Raw genomic sequence first — 26188 nt, forward strand, 5'->3', positions numbered from 1 at the left:
TTACAACTTTTCTCAGTATGCTGCAATGATTTTACAGTGTAAAACTACTTCTGGATCTTTACTAGTTCTTGCTGTCTCATACAGGTTTCTTTTTCTTTCTGAAGACACTTCAATACCTGTAGTAATCCAAGGTTTCTTTGAAAAGTGTGTGGTGTTACATTTAGTAATTTTCTTTGGGAAACTATGTTCAAAAAGGGATATAAATTTATCAAGAAATATGTTGCATTTATCATTAGTATTTGGCTCATCATATACATCTCCCCAATTAACATTTCTTAAGCTTTCTTTGAAGTGCTTTATAGATACCGGGTTGACCGACCTCACACGTTTACTTAATGGTTTCCAAACTGTACACCCTGTTAGGTTTTGTAAGTTAATCAGTTGTGAATCATGGTCTGATAATCCATTTACCACAGGGAAAGCATGTGTTTGTTTTACATCTTCTTTCAGTTCAAATACATTAGCTATTAGCGTGCTACTGTCTTGAGCTATACGTGTAGGGAAATTGATCACTGATTCTATGTTATATGTTGTTAATAACACTTCTAGTTCACTTTTCCTATCAGAATTAGTTAGAAAGTTTACATTGAAAACACCATAAATTAATAACTACTTCTTTTTTTCTGACAGATAGCATAATAGGGAGTCAAACTTTTTTATGAACAGCTCCCAGTCTCCTAATGGGGACCTGTACACTGTTGTTAATATCAGTACCACATTATCTAGCTGAAGTTCACATGCACAAACCTCAAAGTGCTGATCAACATAAAATTTGCTTACTTCTACAATTTTGCATTTACACCCTTGTTTTATGAAAATGGCAACTCCTCCTTTATCCACCCTAGATCTACAAGTGTAAGATGCTAAATTATGCCCACTTATACTGACACTATCCATGCCCACAGACACATGGTTTCAGACAGACAAGTATATCAATCTCGTTCTTATTTTTGAGATCATCTAAACACACTAATAGCTCATCTACTTTATTTTTTATTCTCTTGATATTTTGATGATGTAATTTGATACTGCCCTTAGCTTTACCCCTATTTACTGTGCATGAAGTTCCTTTTATTCTATTTATCTTGATTGTCATCTGTCTGGACCTTGGCCTTAACCTAAAACACCTGTCTGCCTGGCCACATTAACCACAGGGATCATCCCTTGTGTGACTGTGGACCCCCTTACCGTTTCTGCTAATAGAGAAGCTAACTTATTTTTCCCCATCCTATTCAGGTGCAGGCCATATGTAGTGTATCCCCACCTACTAATAGCATTTACTGGAACAAAACTTATGTGAGATTTTGCCGGTATCTGGAGCGTCCTGTTCAGCTCAGTGTTAACATGCCTTACAGTAGTGTTTACCCAGGGCTGATAATGGCACTGAAAGACTTCCACAAACCCCACATTTGTGTGCTCAGTTTCTGCCCCTATTTTATCCAGGTTACTCCTAGTACTGTATCTTGGATTCATAGCCAGGCTGTTTCCTGCTTCCCCAACTATAATTACTTGATCTTCCTTCTCAAAATTCCTGCATAGCTGACCTAAGTTTTCTGTAACATGGCTAAGGCTAGCATTTGATTTCACAAAACTTGTGACCTGGTACCCTGCACCTAATTTCTCCTGAAGCTGCTGGCCCACACCCCTCCCATGACTGCTGCCTATAAGCAGAATTCTTCTTTTCCTATTCTGGTTTGATTCCGACCTGTCTTTTTTTTTTTTTTTTTAAAGCTAATATTCTGCTCAAGCTACTTTCAACTACATCTGGATGAGGCCCTTCCTCCACTTCAGATAGCAAGCCAAACTGATTTACTAATTGAATTTCTGGAGTTTTTTCCAGTGTTTCCCTTTGTTGCCCTTTGCTTGCTACCTTTTCCCAGTCTCTTTTTCCTCCCATAACCAACACAATTCCAAGTTCGCGTTTTCTAATTCAGCCTTAAGGGCACAAATTTTTGCCTCCTGTTCAGCGATTTTTCTGTCCTTTCTACATAACCTACACTGCCATGGAAGAGCCCCATTTTCTACCCTCATTTCCTCGCTGCTACTTTCGCCGCAATGAAACCGTAACTTACAATCTACACAGAACATCCCCTCTTTCAAATTTCTACGGCAACCACCACATTTGTCACACATGGTCTGACCTGTAGCCTACTAATCCGTAAACAAACACATGTGAACAAACTTTTAAACTTACTTCCAAATGTTTTAACTACTTAAACTCTGTATCACCAACACAAATTAATTTGACTCTGAAGCAATAATTTGAGTCAAAAATGAAAATCTACACTCCCATGAAATTTACACCTAAAAAACGTAAACAAAACTAGCGACTACCAGCCTTTTACGAAAGACTTCCTTTTTGATCTAAATACGATCAGAAAAGTGAAAACTTCAATAGATAGCCTAGAGAAGAAGTATATACACTAACCTAAAATGTAATATTAACTAAATTAGCTCTTATTTCAATATTAATCACTGAGCTTAGCGAGAGCGTCGTATAAGCGCATCTGCCTAGCTCCAGAGATAAAACACATCTAATGGCTAGGATACTATTCATAAATCTCAGCTCCAAGTAAAACTGTATGCACAGTACTCTGCACAAATAAAACATACAATAGATGTTCTATGAAATTCTGTAATTCTGAATGGCAACAGCATTTACGTGAAACACAAAACTATATCATTTTTTTATATCACCTGTTTGCTTATCTGTGGAGTTCAGAGTGGATTTGCATAGAAATAGTTTAATTAATACACATAATTCATCTCACTAGGATATGCACTATACAAAATTTTTGAGAAATCTAACAAATTACTAAAACAATTAGCCAATGCTTTAGTCACTTCTAAAAATTATAGCTTCATGCTACTACATACTTATGAAGCTTACCTTCCTGATAGCGTATATGTAGTATGTTACTACATAACTGGACTGTAGTAACGCACCAATTGAGTTGACAATAATTGTAGAAGTGTCAGATATTGCGATGCCATACAAAAGCCATAAAGAGGACCTGAAACACAAATGTATGTTTGCAGATTCAATGATATAAATTAAACATTACTTATATGAAAAAATAAACTTTTTACCATTATTCACATTTTGAAGACCTTGGCAATATTTCATTGAAATCGTCTGAAAAACAACACAATAAAATACTTTCTTTGCTGGTGGAGAATCAGCATGTTTCAACTGTTTTGACTGTTGTTTTGTCTCTGGTGTACAGTAGTGCACCCAAGTTTCATCTGTGATCACAAACCGGCACAAAAAATTTTGTTTGTTTCTCCTAAAATGGGCCAAACATTGTTATGATATGTCCAGTCTCATACGTTTTCGATCCAGCGTCAAGAGTCGCGGCACCCATCTTGCAGATAATTTTTTCATTTTTAGTTCTTCAGTTAAAATGTGATATACCCTTTCATATGACATCTGGCAAGCAAGAGAAATTTCACACACTTTCATTCGGTGATCCTCCATGAGCATTTTGTGCAGTTTTGCAATGACTTCTGGAGTAGTGACACATCTTGGCCGACCACTGTGCAGATCATCATCTAAGCTCTCCCAACCAAATTTAAATTCATTTGTCCACTTGGCAACAGTTGAAGATGAAGGTGCAGAGTCCCCCAGTGTATTCTAGAAATCAGCATGAATGTCTTTTGCTTTCATATCTTTCTTAATGAAGTACTTAATCACTGCTCGAATCTCAATTTATTCCATCTTCGCAAATCACTGTGCGGGAACAACAGAGCCACATCACTGCCACAACTCTCTTCCAAGAGCACTGACATGGCGCTTGTTTACAGGAAACAGATTAATGAATATCATGTGAACAACTCTTTGCGCTAGCGCTGATCTCTCGTGGTGATTCTGAGAACTCTTCAAACCACCCTTGTATATGCCCCTTATACCACCACCTATTCAATCACCACCTAAACTGGACTCACCAGCTAAACTGACACATTTCTGGAGATTTAGTACGAGTGGGGGACTTCTGCATTTGGCACCCATTACGGAGATGAATTTCTTGCAAATCTTGATAGATTACACAGGATGCTTCTTGTACGTCACTGCAATTTGGATGATTTGCAGTAGATGCGTCTTGCACTTGGCACCTTGTGAGTGAAATACGACTGCAGACAAATAACTTGTGATGGAGAAAACTTTTTACTGCAAATTTATGGGGAAAATAGGAAGTGGAATTTCAATGAACAATGCGACGAGAAAAGAAGTGGGACGTGGACATTAACTGTTAAAAGTGAATGCAATGTGTAACTGGAGTATTAACATTTTGTAAGTGAAAAGTAGCAATGATCGTCAAGAAGAAATCGTAGCAGAGGAAAGTAGATAGTGATATCCAACGTGGTAAGGCAAACCGCGTAATCAGAGGAAACAACGTGGATAGCAACTCAGCACATCACATCACATCACAGCGCAACACAGCACAGCAGCAGAGAAGGGATGCACTGGAGGCACTCTTGCTGAGGTCCAGAGTTCAACGCACAGTGAGGCAGCGGAGCACTACTGTGACCCGTAAAATATACTATTTTCAAAGTAAGTTAAAGTGATAAATGGCATTGTATATAATTAATGTTACTTAAAAGTAGTAGGGCAACCAAAAGTAAAATGAGCGAAACAGATATTAGTGGGAATTTGGGTCAGGAGACCTCTGACTGGTCAGAGATCCATGATGTATTTCGACTTGCAAAATCAAAAGAAGGCCCTGTAGTCAGGGTGAATGATATTGTAGGTAACAAGGGACAGGAAGTTCCCTTACATGCTTTAGGTACCACAGAATATGCAGCTGAGTCAGACACTCAGACAGTGGTTAAGGGAAGTATGAAGACGAAAATGAACCTTGAACCTAACAAAATTAATGGTTCAGAATTTAATATGCAAGCCAAGTTTTCAGCTATGATGATTAAATTACAGGAAAATGCTAGGGAAGCTAAACAATTAAAACAAAAACTGGAAATAGAAGAAACTGCTAGGGAAATTAAAAAAAAAAAAGAACCAGAAGAAAATAACCAAATCTTGAAGCAACCAGTAAGAGAATAGAGGAAAGTGCTAGAGACACTAAAGAACAGTTGATGAAAAATTATAAAAGAAATTAACAAGAACACGGCAGATAGTGGTAGATGAAAAAATTGTGAATATGATAATATAATCAAGGAACAGTGGGCAGCAGCTCAAAATTGGGAAAAAAGTCATCACTGGGGAAGTAGCCACAGAAAATCACAGTAAATTTGTTAAAGAATTACTACAGAATGTTCAAATTTTAGATCGTAATTATATATATAAAACAAAGATGATGTAACTTACCAAACAAAAGCGTTGTTATGTTGATAGTCACACAAACAAACACAAACACACACACACAAAATTCAAGCTTTCGCAACCCACGGTTGATTCATCAGGAAAGAGGGAAGGAGAGGAAAAGACGAAAGGATGTGGGTTTAATGGGAGAGGGTAAGGAGTCATTCTAATCCCGAGAGCGGAAAAACTAATCTTAGGGGGGAAAAGGGACAGGTATACACTCGCGCGCACACACACACACACATATCCATCCGCACATATACAGACACAAGCGGATATTGTTGTTGCTGTTGTGGTCTTCAGTCCTGAGACTGGTTTGATGCAGCTCTCCATGCTACTCTATCCTGTGCAAGCTGCTTCATCTCCCAGTACCTACTGCAGCCTACATCCTTCTGAATCTGTCAAGTTGTGCCACAAACTCCTCTTCTCCCCAATTCTATTCAATACTTCCTCATTAGTTATGTGATCTACCCATCTAATCTTCAGCATTCTTCTGTAACACCACATTTCGTAAGCTTCTATTCTCTTCTTGTCCAAACAATTTAATGTCCACGTTTCACTTCCATACATGGCTACACTCAATACAAATACTTTCAGAAACGACATCCTAAAACTTAAATCAATACTCGATGTTAACAAATTTTCTTCTTCAGAAACGCTTTCCTTGCCATTGCCAGTCTACATTTTATATCCTCTCTACTTTGACCATCATCAGTTATTTTGCTCCCCAAATAGCAAAACTCCTTTACTACTTTTAAGTGTGTCATTTCCTAATCTAATTCCAGCAGCATCACCTGATTTATTTCGACTGCATTCCATTATCCTCGTTTTGCTTTTGTTGATGTTCATCTTATATCCTCCTTTCAAGACACTGTCTATTCCGTTCAACTGCTCTTCCAAGTCCTTTGCTGTTTCTGACAGAATTACAATGTCATCAGCGAACCTCAAAGTTTTTATTTCTTCTCCATGGATTTTAATACCTACTCCAAACTTTTCTTTTGTTGCCTCTACTGCTTGCTCAATATACAGATTGAATAGCATCAGGCAGAGGCTACAACCCTCTCTCACTCCCTTCCCAACCACTGCTTCCCTTTCGTGTCCCTCGACTCTTATAACTGCCATCTGGTTTCTGTACAAATTGTAAATAGCCTTTCGCTCCCTGTATTTTACACCTGCCACCTTCAGAATTTGAAAGAGAGTATTCCAGTCAGCATTGTCAAAAGCTTTCTTTAAGTCTACAAATGCTAGAAACATAGGTTTACCTTTTCTTAATCTAGCTTCTAAGATAAGTCGTAGGGTCAGTATTGCCTCAAATGTTCCAACATTTCTATGGAATCCAAACTGATCTTCCCCGATGTTGGCTTCTACCAGTTTTTCCATTCGTCTGTAAAGAATTCGTGTTAGTATTTTGCAGCTGTGACTTATTAAACTGATAGTTCGGTAATTTTTACATCTGTCAACACCTGCTTTCTTTGGGATTGGAATTATTATATTTTTCTTGAAGTCTAAGGGTATTTCACCTGTCTCATACATCTTTTGCTCACCAGATGGTAGAGTTTTGTAAGGACTGGCCCTCCCAAGGATGTCAGTAGTTCTAATGGAATGTTGTCTACTCCCGCGGCCTTGTTTTGACTTAGGTCTTTCAGTGCTCTGTCAAACTCTTCACGCAGTATCGTATCTCCCATTTCATCTTCACCTACATCCTCTTCCATTTCCATGATATTGTCCTCAAGAACATCGCCCCGGTATAGACCCTCTATATACTCCTTTCACCTTTCTGCTTTCTCTTCTTTGCTTAGAACTGGGTTTCCATCTGAGCTTTTGATGTTCATACAAGTGGTTCTCTTTTCTCCAAAGGTCTCTCTAATTTTCCTGTAGGCATTATCTATCTTACCCCTAATGAAATACACCTCTACATCCTTACATCTGTCCTCTAGCCATCCCTGCTTAGCCATTTTGCACTTCCTGTCGATCTCATTTTTGAGATGTTTGTATTCCTTTTTGCCTGTTTCACTTACTGCATTTTTGTATTTTCTCATTCCATCAATTAAATTCAGTATCTCTTCTGTTATACAAGGATTTCTACTATCCCTCGTGTTTTTACCTACTTGATCCTCTGCTGCCTTCACTATTTCATTCCTCAAAGCTACCCATTTTTCTTCTACTGTATTTCTTTCCCCCATTCCTGACAATTGATCCCTTATACTCTCCCTGAAACTCTGTACAATCTCTGGTTCTTTTAGTTTATCCAGGTCCCATCTCCTTAAATTCCCACCTTTTTGCAGTTTCTTCAGTTTTAATCTACAGTTCATAACCAATAGATTGTGGTCAGAGTCCACATCTGCCCCTAGAAGTGTCTTACAATTTAAAACATTGTTCCTAAATCTCTGTCTTACCATTATATAATCTATCTGAAACCTTTTAGTATCTCCAGGGTTCTTCCATTTATACAACCTTCTTTCATGATTCTTGAACCAAGTGTTGGCTATGATTAACTTATGCTCTGTGCAAAATTCCACCAGGCGGCTTCCTCTTTCATTTCTTAGCCCCAATCCATATTCACCTACTACATTTCCTTCTCTTCCTTTTCCTACTGTGAAATTCCAGTCACCCATGACTATTAAATTTTCATCTCTCTTCACTACCTGAATAATTTCTTTTATCTCATCATACATTTCATCAATTTCTTCGTCATTTGCAGACCTAGTTGGCATATAAACTTGTACTACTGTAGTAGGTGTGGGCTTCGTGTCTATCTTGGCCACAATAACGCGTTTTTATTCATTATTAAGCCTACTCCTGCATTACCCCTATTTGATTTTGTATTTATAGCCCTGTATTCACCTGACCAAAAGTCTTGTTCCTCCTGCCACTGAACTTCACTAATTCCCACTATATCTAACTTTAACTTATCCCTTTCCTTTTTAAAATTTCTAACCTACCTGCCCGATTAAGGGATCTGACATTCCATGCTCCGATCCGTAGAACGCCAGTTCTCTTTCTCCTGGTAACGACGTCCTCTTGAGTAGTCCCCGCCCGGAGATCTGAATGGGGGACTATTTTACCTCTGGATAATTTTACCCAAAAGGACGCCATCATCATTTAATCATACAGTAAAGCTGCATCCCCTCGGGAAAAATTACGGCTTTAGTTTCCCCTTGCTTTCAGAAGCGCATATATAGGGTTTACAAGTGTTACAAGCTCTTCCAAGATGACTGAGAAGATGCCAGTGACAAACCTCGCTCTGGACGCTCCAACACATGATAATGTCGTAGCTGTGAAGAAAATTGTTTTGGAAAATTGTGGAATTACTGTAAGAGAAGTTGCTGAGGATGTTGACATATCAGCTGACATGCATCATGCAATTATTTAGGTTGTTTTGAGAATTAGCTGTGTGTCAATGAAGTTTGTCCCAAAACTTCTCAATTTTGATCAGAAGAACCGTCGCAAGAGCATCGGTCAGGAGCTCTTGAATGACGTCAATGATGATCCTGATGTGTTCAAAAAAGTCATAACTGGTGTTGAAATATGGGTTTACTGTTATGACATCAATACCAAAGCCCACTTATCCCAATGGAAGCATCCTGGAGAGCCAAGACTGAAAAAAGCACGCCAAATTTGATCAAATGTCAAAGTTTTGCTCACTGTTTTTTCTGAATTTTTGGCTACGTCAAAGCAAAAGTGGGAAGAAAATCAGGAGCCCAAAATAAAGGAATATTATTTGGTGGAAAAATGGGTATTGTACTACAGAACTAATTTAGTGTGGGAAGACTGGAAATTATGTTTCCCTGAACAGACCACAGAGGAGTTCATACGGCATATACACATGATCTGTGGTTATTTAGGGCCCAAAAAGTGTGTGGAAAAGTCGAAAGAATACAGCATTTTTAACAATACAGTAATGAGAGCTAGGAGAATACTAGAAAGTTGTGAAAAGTGTCAGAGGACGAAAACACCTACAACCAGCAGTAAAGGGCAAATGTAATGCATAATACCAAAAGAGGTAGGTGAGTTAGCTGCAGCTGATGTGTTCATGTCTCTCCCAAACACCAAAAGAGAATTCTTAATATATGTTGGTAATAATGGGTGTATTTTCTAAATTTTTACGATTGTACCCTACAAGGAAATGTACCGGAAAAGTAATAGCTAGTAAACTGGGGCAAGATTATTATGTCCATACAGCATGCAGGCGTAAACAAATACTTAATGATCATGGGTTCCAAGACTATGTAGAGCTTTTTGCTGTGACCACCATACCACTTTGGGAATGTATGTTAAAGATTTTGAGAAGATACTTGATGAGCTTCCACATTCAACAACAGAAATATCACCCTATGAATTGTTGATGGGTAAAAGACCTGAAACCATGATCAAATGCTTAGTAAAATTCCCAAAAATAACTGATTTGAATATAACACCCAAGAAATACATTGTGGGTGAATTGGTACTGAGAAGGGCTCATAGAAAATCATCTAAAATAGATGCTGAAATAAACAAATTTTACGAAATTTCTGAAGGGCACAATGAGGTTAGCACCCCAATGTAGTGGAAGTAGCACATCGAGAGTCCCAGATAGTACGTCATATACAATGTAGTTGATCGTGAGAGATTCTGTGGTAATTGAAGAGAAGCCTCCAAACTCTTGAGTACCTGAGTATCGGTTACAAGATAGAACATCCCTCTAGTAAGGCAATAATGACTACACATTGTGAAAGGCATAGACACAACCATGAGATGCATTGTAAATAATAGTTCTATTAAATCACCGAGAGAGAAAGTAGTTCTAAGAATTTTGAAATAACATGTGCCCAGTTCATGTGTTTGTAAGCAAAAAAAAGGGATTGAATGAACCTCGTGAGGGTGTGGTGTGTTGGCTTATTGTGATGTCAGCAAGGCCATTAAAGGGATTGCACAGGCAGTGAGAGGCTAATGACGTGCAGAGCATAGCTGGTTGCTGAAATAGCTTAGCCAGATGATTATGTTATATGGTCGGCATCATCATGTAAGCAGACATCTCACGACCGCTATAATGGTAAACATAGAGATCCGTTTATGAAATACAGATAAATCAACAATGTAAAACTAAATAATTTAATACCAAGATTTAATATTTGTTATTAAAGGATCCATTAAGTGAAGAATAAAATAATTACAAGATGATAATTTTTCAAGAATTAATGAAATTAAAAGACTGTCATATAACTTTAGTATTGTTTATTATATAATGATTATTTGAAAATAATTCACTAATTCGTGAACATAGTAGTTATGGCCACTTGGGCAGAACGAGTAGAGTTAGTCAGAAGAAACAATCCAGTGTTTGGGAAACATAACTTATTATTGTATGCTGGTTGTAAAATACATTGTTGTGACTCGCCAATCATTCAAAGTGCCGCCGTGCAATTACGCACGCCCTCTACATGCGGCGCTGTCTGCCAGCCATTCAGCAGCTGCGCCACCTAAGCGGCCAGCCAGGCAGCAGCCGCTAGACTTGGACTCAGTGTTCATTCGAATGTTACCTTGTTCACATGTCTTGCTTTGTCAACTTGCTCAGTGACTTATGTGTGTTGTGTCGTTTTGAAATATATGTGTTCAACTTGACATTATAACAACTGGCGATGAGGTAGTGGATTCTTCCTTTTCATCGTTGACCCACAGGTTTCCATGGCTACTGTCGAGCAACTATTGCAAGGTCTCATTGAATAGCAAACGCTTCTAACATCGGCGATTTGCGATTTCGTCGCGGCATCAAATGCGGGGCGTTTCTTGTCATTGTCTATACCTCCTTTTCCTCCTTACGATGAGATGGCGGAAGACTGGTCTGATTACGAAAAATGTCTTCGACAGCACTTCTTGGCATTTCATGTCACGGAGAACAAACATGTAAGTCTCTGTTCCTTTCATGGATTTCACCTCAAATGTATCGGTTGTTGTCGCAATTGGCTCCTTTGAAAGATCCTGCGTCTTTGTCCTTTGCTGAAATGTGCTCACTTCTGTTTGTCTATTTTCAAAATCAAACGCATGTGGTAGCCTCTCGTGTTGCCTTTTATCGTTGTCAAAAACAACTGCATCAATCCTATCACGCTTGGGCTGCTGAACTTCAAGGCCTCAGTCAAAAGTGTCAATTTGTTACTGACGTTCACAAAGAATCCTATGCCGATTCCAAGGTACGGGATGCTATTATGAGGTCGGCGCCCGACAAAGAAGTTCGGCAACGTGCCCTTCAGTTGGCAAATCTGACTCTAGATGAAGTCCTGTCCATTGCGCAGTCTTTTGAAATTTCTCGCGCTGCTGGGGCGCAAATAGAGGCGTGGGGTGACGTCAGGGAAATACAACCACTGTGCGTTGTTGACGACGCATGCGGTGCGTCCCCGCCGACCGATGTAGCCGCAGTACGCTCCCACGCGCAGCCTCGGCCTAACCGTAACCAACCCTCTAAGAAACTGCAGCAAAACCCGCGGCAACTTCCTTCATGTCCACGGTGTTTTATGAAACATTCACGGGAGGACTGTCCCCAACGTTGGGCCGTGTGTCACAATTGCAAAAAGAAGGGTCATGTGTCTGCCATTTGCAAATCCGACCGCATACATGATGTTCATGACCGTGACACTGATTCTGCTTATGTGTTGTCTGTCAATTGCACTTCTTCACTTTCAGGGAAATTATTCCTCACTGTACAAATCCTTGGTCGGGATGTTCACAAGCAGGTGGATACCGGTTCTGTTGCCACTATAATTAATTCTCAGACGTATCTTCAGTTGGGTTCTCCACTCGTATCACCTGTCACTGGCAATTACGGACGTACAATAAACAGAAGATTTCTCTCTTGGGACAATTTGATGCTGAGGTATCTTACAAATCCGTCATTCACACTGTTCCCATATTTGTGGTCGACCAGAGCAATGCAGAAAATCTTTTAGGTTTCGATGCCTTTCGCGTTTTTGGGTTCTCCATAGATGACTGTCAATATCGTCTCTGATGCTATTCCTTATGCTCAATTGGATTCCTTGTCGACGACATTTTCGTCCCTTTTTTCTCCTGGGTTAGGCCGTGCAAACGACTTTGAAGCTCATATCATGCTCAAACCCACTGCTCGGGCTAAGTTTTTTCGGGCTCGGCCCATTCCTGTGGCCCTTCGTGATCGGGTAAAAGAGCTGGATTGTCTCACTACTTCAGGGGTCTTGCTTCCTGTCACTTCCAGTGAGTGGTCCTCTCCTGTCGTCATTGTTGCTGCTAAGCCCATTGGTGACATTCGTCTCTGTGGCGATTTTAAAGCCACTGTAAATGCACAATGCCTCATCGACACTTATCCTATGCGCCGACCTGAAGAATTGTTCACTAAACTTGTGGGTGGCCAGTATTTTTCTAAAATTGGCCTGTCAGAAGCTTATCATCAACTTCCTCTCGACGCTCTATCAATACCAACGATTGCCATTCGGGGTTGCCAGCGCCCCTGCTCTCTTTCAACGAATCTTGGAACAATTATTGCTCCCTGTCCCTGGGTGTATAAATTACATGGACGACACTGATGTCACTGGCTCCACCACTGAAGAACATCTTCAGAACCTCCGCACACTTTTTCATGTCTTACAGCCTGCCCGTCTTTAGTGTAATCTTCCGAAATCACAATTTTTTCAGGCATCTATCACGTTTCAACTCTCTCGGGATGGTATTCGTCCTCTTCAGCAAATTGTCGCTGCGATCGATGCCATTCCTCACCCTACATCTGTTAAGGAACTGCAGGCCTTCTTGGGGAAAATCGCATACTATCACAAGTTTTTACCGTCTGCTGCGTCGGTGGCTCAGCCGTTGCATTGCCTGTTGCATAAAAAATGTGCCTTTTCACTGGTCCGCATCATGCGATGTGGCTTTCCACAAATTGAAGGCTATGCTGAAACAGGCCCCATGCCTGGCTACTTATCGAACTGGCCAACATCTTGTTCTTGCCACGGACGCCTCTCAATGCGGTGTCCGTGCAGTCCTTGCGCACTGTTTTTCGGACGGCTCTGAACAACCCATTGCTTATGCCTCCAAAATGCTCACGGATGCCCAACAAAAGTATTCTCAAATTGAAAAAGAAGCTTTGGCCATTATTTATGCTCTTCATAAGTTTGGTGTTTTTCTCTATGGATACAAATTTCATCTTGTTACGGATCACAAACCACTTGTTTCCTTGTTTCATCCATCATCGTCACTTCCCGACAAGGCTGCACACCGCCACCAGCGTTGGGCTCTTCACTTGTCTCGTTTCAATTATGAGATTCATTTCCGGCCGACGGCTAAACATACGAATGCTGATGCATTGTCCCACCTTCCCATGGGTCCTGATCTGGCATTCGATAGGGATGAACTTCTGTTTTTCCACCTGGATGTTGCCGAGCAACGGGTTGTGGGCAGGTTCCCCATCACCGGGTACCGGCTGGCAGCTAATACGGGTTCTGACCCTACCCTCTCCCGGGTTTTACGCTGTATTCAGAAGGATTGGCCAGATGGTCCGTCCACTAAGACTTCTCATCCATTGCGGAACTACTACGCTTTGCGCTACCGCCTCACGGCTAGGGATGGTGTTATCCTCCTTTCCACCGACAATGCTTCGCCGCGTGTTGTCGTACCTGTGTCTTTGCGAGCTTCGGTCTTGCGCCTCCTTGACCAAGGGCACTGAGGTGTGTCTAGCACAAAATCTCTGGCGTGCCGTCATGTGTACTGTCCCGGCATCGACTCTGAAATAGCACACATGGTCGCTGCCTGTGGCCCTTGTGCGACACAGGCCACCGCCCCGAAGTCATCTTTGTCACCGTGGCCTTCGCCTGAGAAGCCCTGGGAACGTATCCATGCTGACTTCGCGGGACCTTTTTTAGGTACTTATTGGCTTCTCGTAATTGACGCCTACTCTAACTTTCCTTTCATTGTCCGTTGCACGTCGCCTACCACCGCGGCAACCACAGGTGCTCTCGCCCGCATTTTTTCTTTGGAAGGCCTTCCCTCTACTCTTGTTACTGATAATGGTCCGCAATTTCCCTTTTGAATTTGTGGATTTTTGTGCTCGTCACGGTGTTATGCATGTCACGGCCCTGCCGTTCCATCCACAATCAAACAGTGAGGCTGAACGACTGGTCCGCACATTTAAGGCTCAGATGCGGAAACTTCTGACTTCTTCTGCTGCTGATGATGTGCTTCTCCAGTTTCTGGCTTCTTACCGTTTCACCCCCATGGGCAACCACAGCCCAGCTGAGCTCTTACATGGCCGACAGCACCGCACGCTACTTCAGCTTCTGCATCCTTCCCCCTCACGGCCGCGGGTGCCTTCACTTGGCCGGTTCACCGCCGACGACCTCGTCTGGGTACGGGGATATGGCAGGCGGCCAAAATGGAGTTCGGGCTGCATCTTACAACACCGTGGCCGACACCTGTACGAAATCCAGACGGACACGGGTGTTGCAGTGCGTCATTCGGACCAGCTTCGGCCTCGTGTTCCGGCAACACCTGTTCCGAATGCCGCTACACCACCTTCGGCTCTACCTAACGCTCAGGATCTTGGCATCTCTCAATACTCACAACGCAGCCCTCTCACCGTTATCTCGGTGCCAGCACAAGAATGGAAGCCACCAGGAGACGTGCCCATGGAGCCAATCTACTCGCCGCCTCCTCCTCCTCCTCCTCCTCCTCCTCCTCCTACAGACGCCGACACATCGCCCATGTCTCCTGTTATATCAACTGGACTTGTCGCAACGGGCAGATTGGTGCATGGGGCCCCAAAAGATTCGATCCATACGTCTCCTGTCATCTCGACCTGTTATCATCGGGGGCACTTCCATCCATACAGGAAGCCTCCTCCTCAAAAATTTATGGCCAGTCAAACAACACCTATGGACGTTAGCAATCTCCAGGCCACCTCCATCAAGACCAGTGCAAAAATTTCAAAGGGAGGAAAAGTGTTGTGACTCGCCGATCATTCAAAGTGCCGCTGCGCAATTATGCGCATCCTCTACATGCGGCGCTGTCTGCCAGCCATGCAGTGTCTGTGCCACCTAAGCGGCCAGCCAGGCAGCGGTCACTAGACTTGGACTCAGTGTTCATTCGAATGTTACCTTGTTCACATGTCTTGCTTTGTCAACTTGCTCAGTGACTTATATGTGTTGTGTTGTTTTGAAATATACGTGTTCAACTTGACGTTATAACATACATGTCTTTGTTTCATACATCCATACTTGATGTCTTGATGATGGGAACATGGGGAATTCAGTGCACACCTACCAGGCGAAGTAGCAGAGACACTGTTGGCATATGCATGAATTATGGCTACAATCATCAAGCACTGCAGACACGTCCCTAGGACCAAAAATTTCAGCTGGCAAATAATAGTGCCTCTCGTCAAATAAGTGTGTCAATGCAGTAATTTATCAAAGAATGACCGTGAGTCATAAGTGCTCCATAAACTTCAATGGTGGTCAGTGAAACACCATAGGAGTGTAAAAAAGAAAAAACTTCTCGTGTAATTTTATAAAATGTGTTGTATATTTTGTATGTGATATGTATTTAGGAAAATTCTGGAAAATTATGCTGCAATGGACTTCTGTGGGACAGCCAACCAGCTGCTTAGAAATGCGAGCTAAATGTTTGTAATAATTTCTCTAGATTTCTGTTAAAGTTAAACAAATTGTACTATTATGATAGTTTCTAAACAAATTTTACATGCTCGATAAATGTTTCAAAAGCTAATGTTTACTTGTCTTTGTGAGCATACATGAAGTGTTTTCTAATACTTTCTGTTGATACGTATATTAATGTGGTATTTTCAAACAATTTTGGTAGTGAAAATATATGGCATGGTAGCCAAACCTCAAAAATTATGCAAATACCAATAATTGGAAGCTAGGAACACTGTTTCAGTAGGTGCAAATGTAATATGATTTCATAAATCAGTAGATTTTGCATGTTAAAGATTTTTGTCAAACTACTAAAATTGTATTTGAAGAGAAAAAGAATTTTTAAAATAACTAGCATAAAACAAAATGACATATGGTGTAAAGGTTGCTCCTAAGAATTGAGATACCACATTTCAAACATTTCCCAAGTTACATTTTGTCTGAAAAAAAAAAGTTGATAAGAAATTAACAAAAGGAATGTATAAGGTACCCCTTATTTGCAGATAAGAGCGCATTTTACTTTATTTCCAGTTGTGCTATTTCACATACGTGAAGTAAATGTATCAGTGCTGCAGTATATACAGAATAAGGAGCGAGCGGTAGGTTCCCCAAAGGTTGCTTTCACAGCAAGTGGGATGATGTGCTGATGCAGAAATCACTTGTGGCATCAGAAAAGAGATATGTGGGAAAGTACATTTACTCTAGCATGAATCAAGTAATCTTTATTAATAAATAGTTGCCTTTTGCCTCTCAGACATTAGGAGGAGTCCATGGGTCATAAATACTATCTTTCAATAATTTTACAATGCCAGGAAATGTTGATATTAATAAATAAATGAATAACTTTGACATAACCCAAGATGTACGATCTTATACTAATTATACCAGTTGTGCGCTCAAGTTACAGACTGTGCATACATACACGTGATTTTTATCTATGGTGTTTCATTCAATAAAGTTAATTTGTATTTCTTACTATTTTGTGTGTGTCCTGTGTGGTGTTACATATCATGCCAGAAGAGTGATGTGTCTCCCTGCATATTCTTAGTGACAAAAGATACATACAAACAAACAAACAAACAAAAGAATGATAAAACTGTTAGATGAGAGAGCAAAACTATGTGGATTTGTTGCTTTATTTTCATGTGGAGAAATACGCCAAGGGACTACGCATGTCTTCAAGATTGGACGTAAATCACAGTAACTTCACGAGCAGAAGACCTGGGGAGTGTTGCATAAAAGCTCCTTTAATTGCACGGTAGAAGCATATCGGCTCCAGAGTAAATTAAATCAAACATGACATTGGAAAATATGAATTGATTTGTCATTCTGCATTCTGAACTTGCATGTAGTGTTTTCAAGTTAGATGCAATTATTGAAGTCTCTTGTTATTTCATTGACACTGCAAATGGAGTATATGTTACAAAAGTGTCAGAAAAATTATTGAAGAAATTTGAAATTGGTAGATGAAAAAGTCTTAGATTGCTGCATCTAACGTTACAGCCAACTAAGAACAAAAAGAAACTCAGAAAAATATTTAATATTTACTGATTAAAATAAGCCAAATCCAAACTTTGAAAAACAATCAGAATACTACACCTATGTATAATACATGCCTTCAAAATATAATTAAAACCTATGTCACAATGAGTACTGCTGCTGCCATTTCACCTAATGACATAATAACAAAGACTAAGTGAGCACATTTTTAGGTGTCCATTCACACTGACAAATCCAGATGTATAAACAATGTTTCAATAACCAAAACAATCATCAACTTCAGATGCTGAAAAGCCCTGAGTTAACATGTGCATATGCAGTTCAGACACCAATGAACATGCAAACGTTAGACTAGAGATTGCAACACCTGAACTACACAGCAGACAGTTGTATAAATACTGTGCATAATATGAAATCACCAACCTGGTGGATATCTGAAGCGTCACTAATCAGCAATCATATCAGCTAAAGCTACATTTCAATTTGCTCACAGTCAGTGTGCAATTCCTGACTAAATTAGTACAGTGCAATGTATGGATTTTGTGGCTACTCCACTACCTCTCACTTCACCCTGCCACTTAGAAAAAAAATGTTTTAATCCTGCTTTACAGCAGTATGGTCATTTTCTTAAAAGAAACATTATTTAAATCTTTCTCTCATCCTGTTAACAAAATAATAGTTTGTGAGAAGGATTTAAGGAAATATTTTCTGAGCTCTCTATATTGTTGCATAGCAAAATAGTACTTAAATGCAGGAATAAAATTTGCCTTCACTGTGACAGCGCTAACTGCGGCACAGCTGTAGAACACGCAACAATGGCATAAACAATGTCAGCTCTCGGATTAGCCTCAGTACAAACAAGCAGGGAGCTCGCTGCCTTACACTGTGTGAGAGGGAATGTCAGGAACACCTGAGTCAGCATTTAGACAACAGTGCAGAGCAGACATAATAGGGGACACTTGTAGTAATTACACCTACGAATGACAAGAACACCTTTCAGGCGGCAAAATTTTTATAAAGAAGAACTCTGAAGCCCTGATGTTAGACATTAGGCTAGCCAAAAGCATTGACAGGCTCAAAAAAACTGGAGTACATTCAGACACCAGCAAAGAGACACCTTGTCATTGACTGCTACAAAACCCTCACCTTCCCTCCAATCATTCTCAGAGTCTGGCCACTCCATCATGGTACTGATGAAAGGCCTACTCCACTAGGTGCAGGATGACCTGGTGAATATGATTAAGTGTCACCAGCCACTGCTACATGTCTGCATGGCTGTAAAGGAAACTTCAACTTTGGGAGCTCCATTCCTGCCTGTCACACCCGTGAGTACCAGAGGATGAGGGCCATCCATGAATGAAGAACCTACATCTGCCCATCTGCAAGCTGTACAACTTGGAAGCAGGGCACCTGTACCACCACTCCTGGCCAGTGAAAGTACCACCATATGGCTGTATGCTGGGGCCACCTCTGGGGCTATCCGCCATATCACTGTAGGGTCTTCCATCTACAAGCTACCTTGACAAATCATAGCACCTCCCATGCACTGAAAGACTACACATTCACAACTACGCTTAATTTATCCTACACCCACATAGATGGCCCCATCTGGCAGGCTGCTACAGCATATCCCACCCTGTAGAGAGCAGTAATGTTACACCTCCAGGAGAGGGTTCTCCGGCATAACTATACACTGTAACCAAAATGGTAGCAGAAACTCTGTACAAATATAACATCTGATATTCTTTGCTGTTTCACATTTTATCAACATTAAACTATGCATGAAAGTTCTAGTCAATTTCCATCTGATCACTTTACCTATTGACACATGCCTTCTTGAACTTGTAGTATTTTTACAAAAATTAAGTTCCAGGAGATTACTATCCTGTAAATCTCAGCTCAGATTTTCACAATGGTTTACATCAGGAGAAATGGAGAGGGGGCACTTCCAGAAAGTTCCTCCTGCCCTTTTACAATCCTTTAGCACAGATTATATCATCCTTACTATTGGTTTTATATCTAAAAGCAAAGATGATGTAACTTAGGGGGAAAAAAGGACGGGTATACATTCGCGCACACACACACACACACACACACACACACACACACACACACACACACACACATATACATTCCTCCCCTCTTTCCTGACGAAGCAACCGTTGGTTGTGAAAGCTAGAATTTTGTGTGTATGTTTGTGTTTGTTTGTGTGTCTATCGACCTGCCAGCGCTTTCGTTTGGTAAGTCACATCCTCTTTGTTTTTAGATATATTTTTCCCGCGTGGAATGTTTCCCTCTATTATATTCATTGTATATTTACTATGTTTTACTCCACACAAAAAAGAAGTTACCAGAAGTAAAAGGTAGAGAAAATATACATTTCTACAAAACAAGAAGTAGCAGATGCATTTATATTCCTTACCACAGACTGTCAATGTCTCTTAACAGCTACGAACTGATGGGGCACAAATTATTTAATAAGCTTCTACAATATGTACAAGAACTACCTGAACAAGCATTCAAACAAAACTGTATGAATGGCTAGTTGCTCATTCTATGACATAAATGATTATTTCAAATGTAATATAATTTTTTAGTATTAATGACATGCCTCTTGTTTTCTTTGAATTAACAGTTATATTGTATTATATGCCTGACGTTGTCCATTGCTGTAATGGCCAAATGACAATAAAATTACTAATATTATTATTATTTTTTTCGAATAACCCATTTTGGAGGGTACGATGAATCAACTTTGGCTACTCTTCATTGTATTAGATTTCTTCAGTTTCCAAATTTCCTTCATCCTTTTAGAGTGTTGTTCCCTTTCTTCTTGAGTCCACTTTCATCTAGTTATTTTCTTTCTCTCCTGAAATTCTGCCTTTTGAACCGCCTTTCTGAAATGTGTTCTGTTTTCTATTGTGTCTATTGTAACTCCAGCATTTTCAATGTCCTTTTCAGTCTCTATGAAACATGCTGGCTTGGATTTGTAGCTATTGAGTAATGTGAATATCCGCTTGGTTAGTCTGTTGTTATCCATTCTGAATATATGTCCAAAAAACTGTAGTCTCCTCTTCCTCATTACATCAGTTAGTTTCTCCGTTTTCAGATATAGCTCTCTGTTTGGTCTTAACCTGTATTCAGCATTATCGTTTCTTTTAGCTCCCAGTATTTTCCTTAAAATTCTTCTTTCGACCTTCTCTAGTTTCTCAAGACCTCCATTTCTTGTTAGTTTAAGTGTTTCTGCCGCATAGAGAGCTTCAGGTCTGGCCACTGTTTGGTAGTGTCTTAATTTCGTGTTCCAGGACAAGGATTTTTTATTATAAACATTTTCGGTCATATGAAACACTCTTTCCATTTTGTGCACTCTAGTTTCTATAGCTATCTTTTCTTTGGCATTGTATGTAATCCACTCTCCTAGGTATTTAAAGGAATCTGTTTTGTGTATTGTGTTGTTGTCAACTGCAATATTTTGAGGAGCATCACAGATGTTTGTCATAAACTTTGTTTTTTCATAGGATATTTGTAGTCCTACTTTGGCTGCTTGTTTTGGTAGTTCTCTTATTTGTTCTTGGGCATTGTCTAGTGAATCTTTAATCAATGCCATGTCATCTGCGAAGGCTAAACAGTCGACAGTGGTCTTGTTTGGATTTCTCCCTAGTTGAATTCCTTTAATATTGATGGCCTTCCTCCATTCTCACACTACCTTCTCCAAGACACAATTGAAAAGCAGAGGTGACAGACCATCTCCCTGTCGAACACCTGACTTTATTTCAAACAATTTTGAGAGCTCTCCCCTAAATTTTACTTTCGATTTTGTATTTGTCAAAGTACCTTTAATTATTGCAGTTGTTTTAGCATCGAGTCCCAATTCTTTTAAGATATCAAGCAGTGTATTTCTGTCAATTGAATCATAGGCTTTTTTAAAATCCACAAAAGTAATTACATATTTTAAGTTCCTGATTTTCCTCATTTCTATTATGTTCTTTAAATTTAGTATTTGTTCTGCACATGACCTTCCCATCCTAAATCCAGCCTGATACTCTCCTAGCTGTTTGTCAAGTATCTCTTCTGCTCTTTTTAAAAGCGCCTTAGACAAGATCTTATAGGTCACTGGTAAGAGGGAGATTCCCCTATAATTGCTAGGATCTGTTTTCTTCCCTTTTTTATGTAGTGGATGTATTAATGCAGATGTCCAGTCTGGTGGTAATCTGTGTGTTGTCCAGATTTCTTTTAGTATTTCTGATAGACACTGTATCATGTTGTCACTAGACTACTTCCATAGTTCAGCAACTATATTATCCTCTCCAGGGGCTTTATTATTTTTAAGCTCTTTTATGATTCCTTTTATTTCTTAATAATATAATATAATATAATATTATTATTATTATTCTTTCCTGTCTCAGACGTTATGTCTGGTTAAAAATGGAAAGTGTCGCGGACCTTGATCAAGCGTGACTTCCTTTTAACTGTACGATATATGTTACATTGCATTTAGGAACTTTGGGGTAATTGAACATGTATCAATAATTATAGATTTCTGTAGTTGTATATATACGTTTGGATGTAGCTGTATTGCGTTGATGTACTGGTGCATATTGTGTGGTATGACTCCTGTTGTTAATAGTATAATTAGTATGATGTGAACTTTATCCTGATGCCACATGTCTTTGACTTCCTCAACCAGTTGGATGTATTTTTCAATTTTTTCTCCTGTTTTCTTCTGTATATTTGTTGTATTGGGTATGGATATTTCGATTAGTTGTGTTAATTTCTTCTTTTTATTGTCGAGTATGATGTCAGATTTGTTACGTGGTTTTGTTTTATCTGTTATAATGGTTCTGTTCCAATATAATTTGTATTCAACATTCTCCAGTACATTTTGTGGTGCATACTTGTTGTGGGAACGTGTTGTTTTATAAGTTTATATTGTAAGGCAAGCTGTTTATGTATTATTTTTGCTACATTGTCATGTCTTCTGGGGTATTCTGTATTTGCTAGTATTGTACATCCGCTTGTGATGTGATCTATTGTTTCTATTTGTTGTTTGCAAAGTCTGCATTTATCTGTTGTGGTATTGGGATCTTTAATAATATGCTTGCTGTAATATCTGGTGTTTATTGTTTGATCCTGTATTGCAATCATGAATCCTTCCGTCTCACTGTATATATTGCCTTACGTGGTGTTGTTTTATCTGTTATTATTATTATTATTATTATTATCTTTACTTTCTCAGACGTTAAGTCTGGTGAGGAATGGAGTGACGCGGACCTTTATCAAGCGTCACTTCCTTTTTGCTGTACGGTACATGTTATATTGCATTTAGGAACTTTCGGGTAATTGAACATGTATCAATAATTACGGATTTCTGTAATTGTATATATATGTTTGGATGTAGCTGTATTGCATTGATGTATTGGTGGATATTGTGTGGTATGACTCCTGTAGTTGATAGTATAATTGGTATGATGTCAACTTTATCCTGATGCCACATGTCTTTGACTTCCTCAGCCAGTTGGATGTATTTTTCAATTTTTTCTCCTGTTTTCTTTTGTATATTTGTTGTATTGGGTATGGATATTTCGATTAGTTGTGTTAATTTCTTCTTTTTATTGGTGAGTATGATGTCAGGTTTGTTATGTGGCGTTGTTTTATCTGTTATAATGGTTCTGTTCCAGTATAGTTTGTATTCATCATTCTCCAGTACATTATTATTATTATTATTATTATTATTGTTATTGTTATTATTATTGTTATTTCTCTTTCCTGTCTCAGACATTATGTCTGGTTAAAAATGGAAAGTGACGCAGACTTCGATCAAGCGTGACTTCCTTTTAACTGTACGGTATATTTTACATTGCATTTAGGAACTTTCGGGTAATTGAACATGTATCAATAATTACTGATTTCTGTAGTTGTATATATACGTTTGGATGTAGCTGTATTGCGTTGATGTACTGGTGGATATTGTGTGGTATGACTCCTGTAGTTGATAGTATAATTGGTATGATGTCAACTTTATCCTGATGCCACATGTCTTTGACTTCCTCAGCCAGTTGGATGTATTTTTCAATTTTTTCTCCTCCTGTTTTCTTCTGTATATTTGTTGTATTGGGTATGGATATTTCGATTAGTTGTGTTAATTTCTTCTTTTTATTGGTAAGTATGATGTCAGGTTTGTTATGTGGTGTTGTTTTATCTGTTATAATGGTTCTGTTCCAGTATAATTTGTATTCATCATTCTCCAGTACATTTTGTGGTGCATACTTGTATGTGGGAGCGTGTTGTTTTATTAGTTTAAGTTGTATGGCAAGTTGTTGATGTATTATTTTTGCTACATTGTCATGTCTTCTGGGGTATTCTGTATTTGCTAGTATTGTACATTCGCTTGTGATGTGATCTACTGTTTCTATATGTTGTTTGCAAAGTCTGCATTTATCTGTTGTGGTATTGGGATCTTTAATAATATGCTTGCTGTAATATCTGGTGTTTATTGTTTGATCCTGTATTGCAATCATAAATCCTTCCGTCTCACTGTATGTATTGCCTTTTGTTAGCCATGTGTTGGATGCGTCTTGATCGATGTGTGGCTGTGTTAGATGATACGGGTGCTTGCCATGTAGTGTTTTCCTTTTCCAATTTACTTTCTTCGTATCTGTTGATGTTATGTGATCTAAAGGGTTGTAAAAGTGGTTATGAAATTGCAATGGTGTAGCCAATGTATTTATATGAGTGATTGCTTTGTGTATTTTGCTAGTTTCTGCTCCTGCTATAAAGAATTTTCTTAAATTGTCTACCTGTCCATAATGTAGGTTTTTTATGTCGATAAATCCCCTTCCTCCTTCCTTTCTGCTTAATGTGAATCTTTCAGTTGCTGAATGCATGTGATGTATTCTATATTTGTGGCATTGTGATCGTGTAAGTGTATTGAGTGCTTCTAGGTCTGTGTTACTCCATTTCACTACTCCAAATGAGTAGGTCAATATTGGTATAGCATAGGTATTTATAGCTTTTGTCTTGTTTCTTGCTGTCAATTCTGTTTTCAGTATTTTTGTAAGTCCTTGTCTATATTTTTCATTTAGTTCTTCTTTAATATTTGTATTATCTATTCCTATTTTTTGTCTGTATCCTAGATATTTATAGGCATCTGTTTTTTCCATCGCTTCTATTATTATTATTATTATTATTATTATTATTATTATTAAAGATACTCTGTACATAGAACACGTGTAGTATCATCACTACACGAAGAAGGCAGGGCATGCACCCTCCAGACAGACTTTGTGTAGAGTAGAGTTGCTTTCTCAACTCCTCACACACTAAATAATAAGAAATAGCAGAACGTAATTATGCTGTTTCTATCAACTTTATCAACAGAAACAATGGAGTGCAGTGACCAAGCTTCGCATGCCATTCACCAATTTCAAAAACAGCCACAAGTTTTTCATCACCACATTCTTTTAAAGGGGCTCTTACAGGCTTAATATTTATTGCACAATAATATTAGATATTATGCAGGAAGGATGAAATAAATCTGAACAGCTTCCAGTAAACATTTCAAAGGACCAGGGGCTCATTTGCTGCAGCACAGATTCATAAACCACAATAACTAATTACAAATTAAACAAGTGAAATGCGTAAATTATTGTGTACATGTGCTGTTTTCTACATATTTCTCAACTGTAACAACTGTTACAAGTGAAATAAAATAATTATCTACCAATTACTGACTGAAAGCATACATGTGTGTGACAATTGTTGCTAAGAGGTGGGGAATGGGGGAAGGGATAAGAAAAATAAGTATGCTCACCTCATATTAGTGGCCAATTCTGAAAATTGCTACAAGTAAATTAAACATTACTACATACTGCACAACACTATAATCTTCAGTTTCCTCTGCTATTGTGCAAAGGTATCTGGAGCTTCATAAAGTCAGGAATTTCATTTCTCACAACACACCATGGTACTTCAATATACACTCTCCAGCACATTACCTGATATTTTGTAATTTACTTTTTTCAGTTCTTAGCAGAAAATCATTCACAGCAAACAGAATTTGTCTTGTTCTCTGCAGGAACCGCCATTTATTGTGCAATACTATCCCTATGCAGAACAATAAACTGCACAGTATATGGAGTGAGACAATATTTTTAAAGAATTGTAGATTCCTTCAATAATCTGAGCAAAACACCAATATCACAATCACAGTCAATATCACTGCGCAATACTTAGCATTGTGCAATAAATATTGAATGTATGAGGACCACTTAAGATGCACTGCACTGCACAGATGTAATTGTATCTTGGAATTTTTTTGTTTTACAACTGGTTTGTTTACCCACAAAATATATACTGTGAATCAATGGTTCAATTACACACTTGCATATGTCATAAATGTCATACTGAGGTGTAACATATCACATCAAAGAAAACAAAATATTACTCCCCTGTCTTTCTAACTGATGAATAATTATCATGAGCTTTGTGAGTATTATTTTGTGTTTGTCAAGTACTGCATTTTGAACAGCATACTGTGGGAAAATTTTTTATTTCTTAAAAGCATGTTCACGACTTGAGATGGACACAGTGTATTTTCTGGTCCAGGCACCAGAGGCTGTCTTTCTGCACGTAGCAGCACTTGTTGTTTGGTGGATTACTCTGTGCCATGGAATATTAGATCATAGTGTTAGCACTAATGTCACAGGAACAAAAGCTGAAGCTGTCATTA

The 26188-nt window shown here is 39.0% G+C and overlaps 1 protein-coding gene across 2 annotated transcripts in view; it reads right to left on the reverse strand.

Moving 5' to 3' along the window:
- Positions 1-26188, reverse strand: part of LOC126253207 (sugar transporter SWEET1-like) — a 189944-nt gene that overhangs the window by 87277 nt on the left and 76479 nt on the right. For both annotated transcript variants that reach the window (XM_049954384.1, XM_049954385.1), the window contains exon 3: positions 2891-3014. In XM_049954384.1, coding sequence (XP_049810341.1) covers positions 2891-3014 — 124 coding nt within the window. The remainder of the gene's footprint in view (positions 1-2890; positions 3015-26188) is intronic.

This window comes from Schistocerca nitens, chromosome 4 (genome assembly GCF_023898315.1).
Source record: "Schistocerca nitens isolate TAMUIC-IGC-003100 chromosome 4, iqSchNite1.1, whole genome shotgun sequence".
NCBI classification, from domain to species: Eukaryota; Metazoa; Arthropoda; class Insecta; order Orthoptera; family Acrididae; genus Schistocerca; species Schistocerca nitens.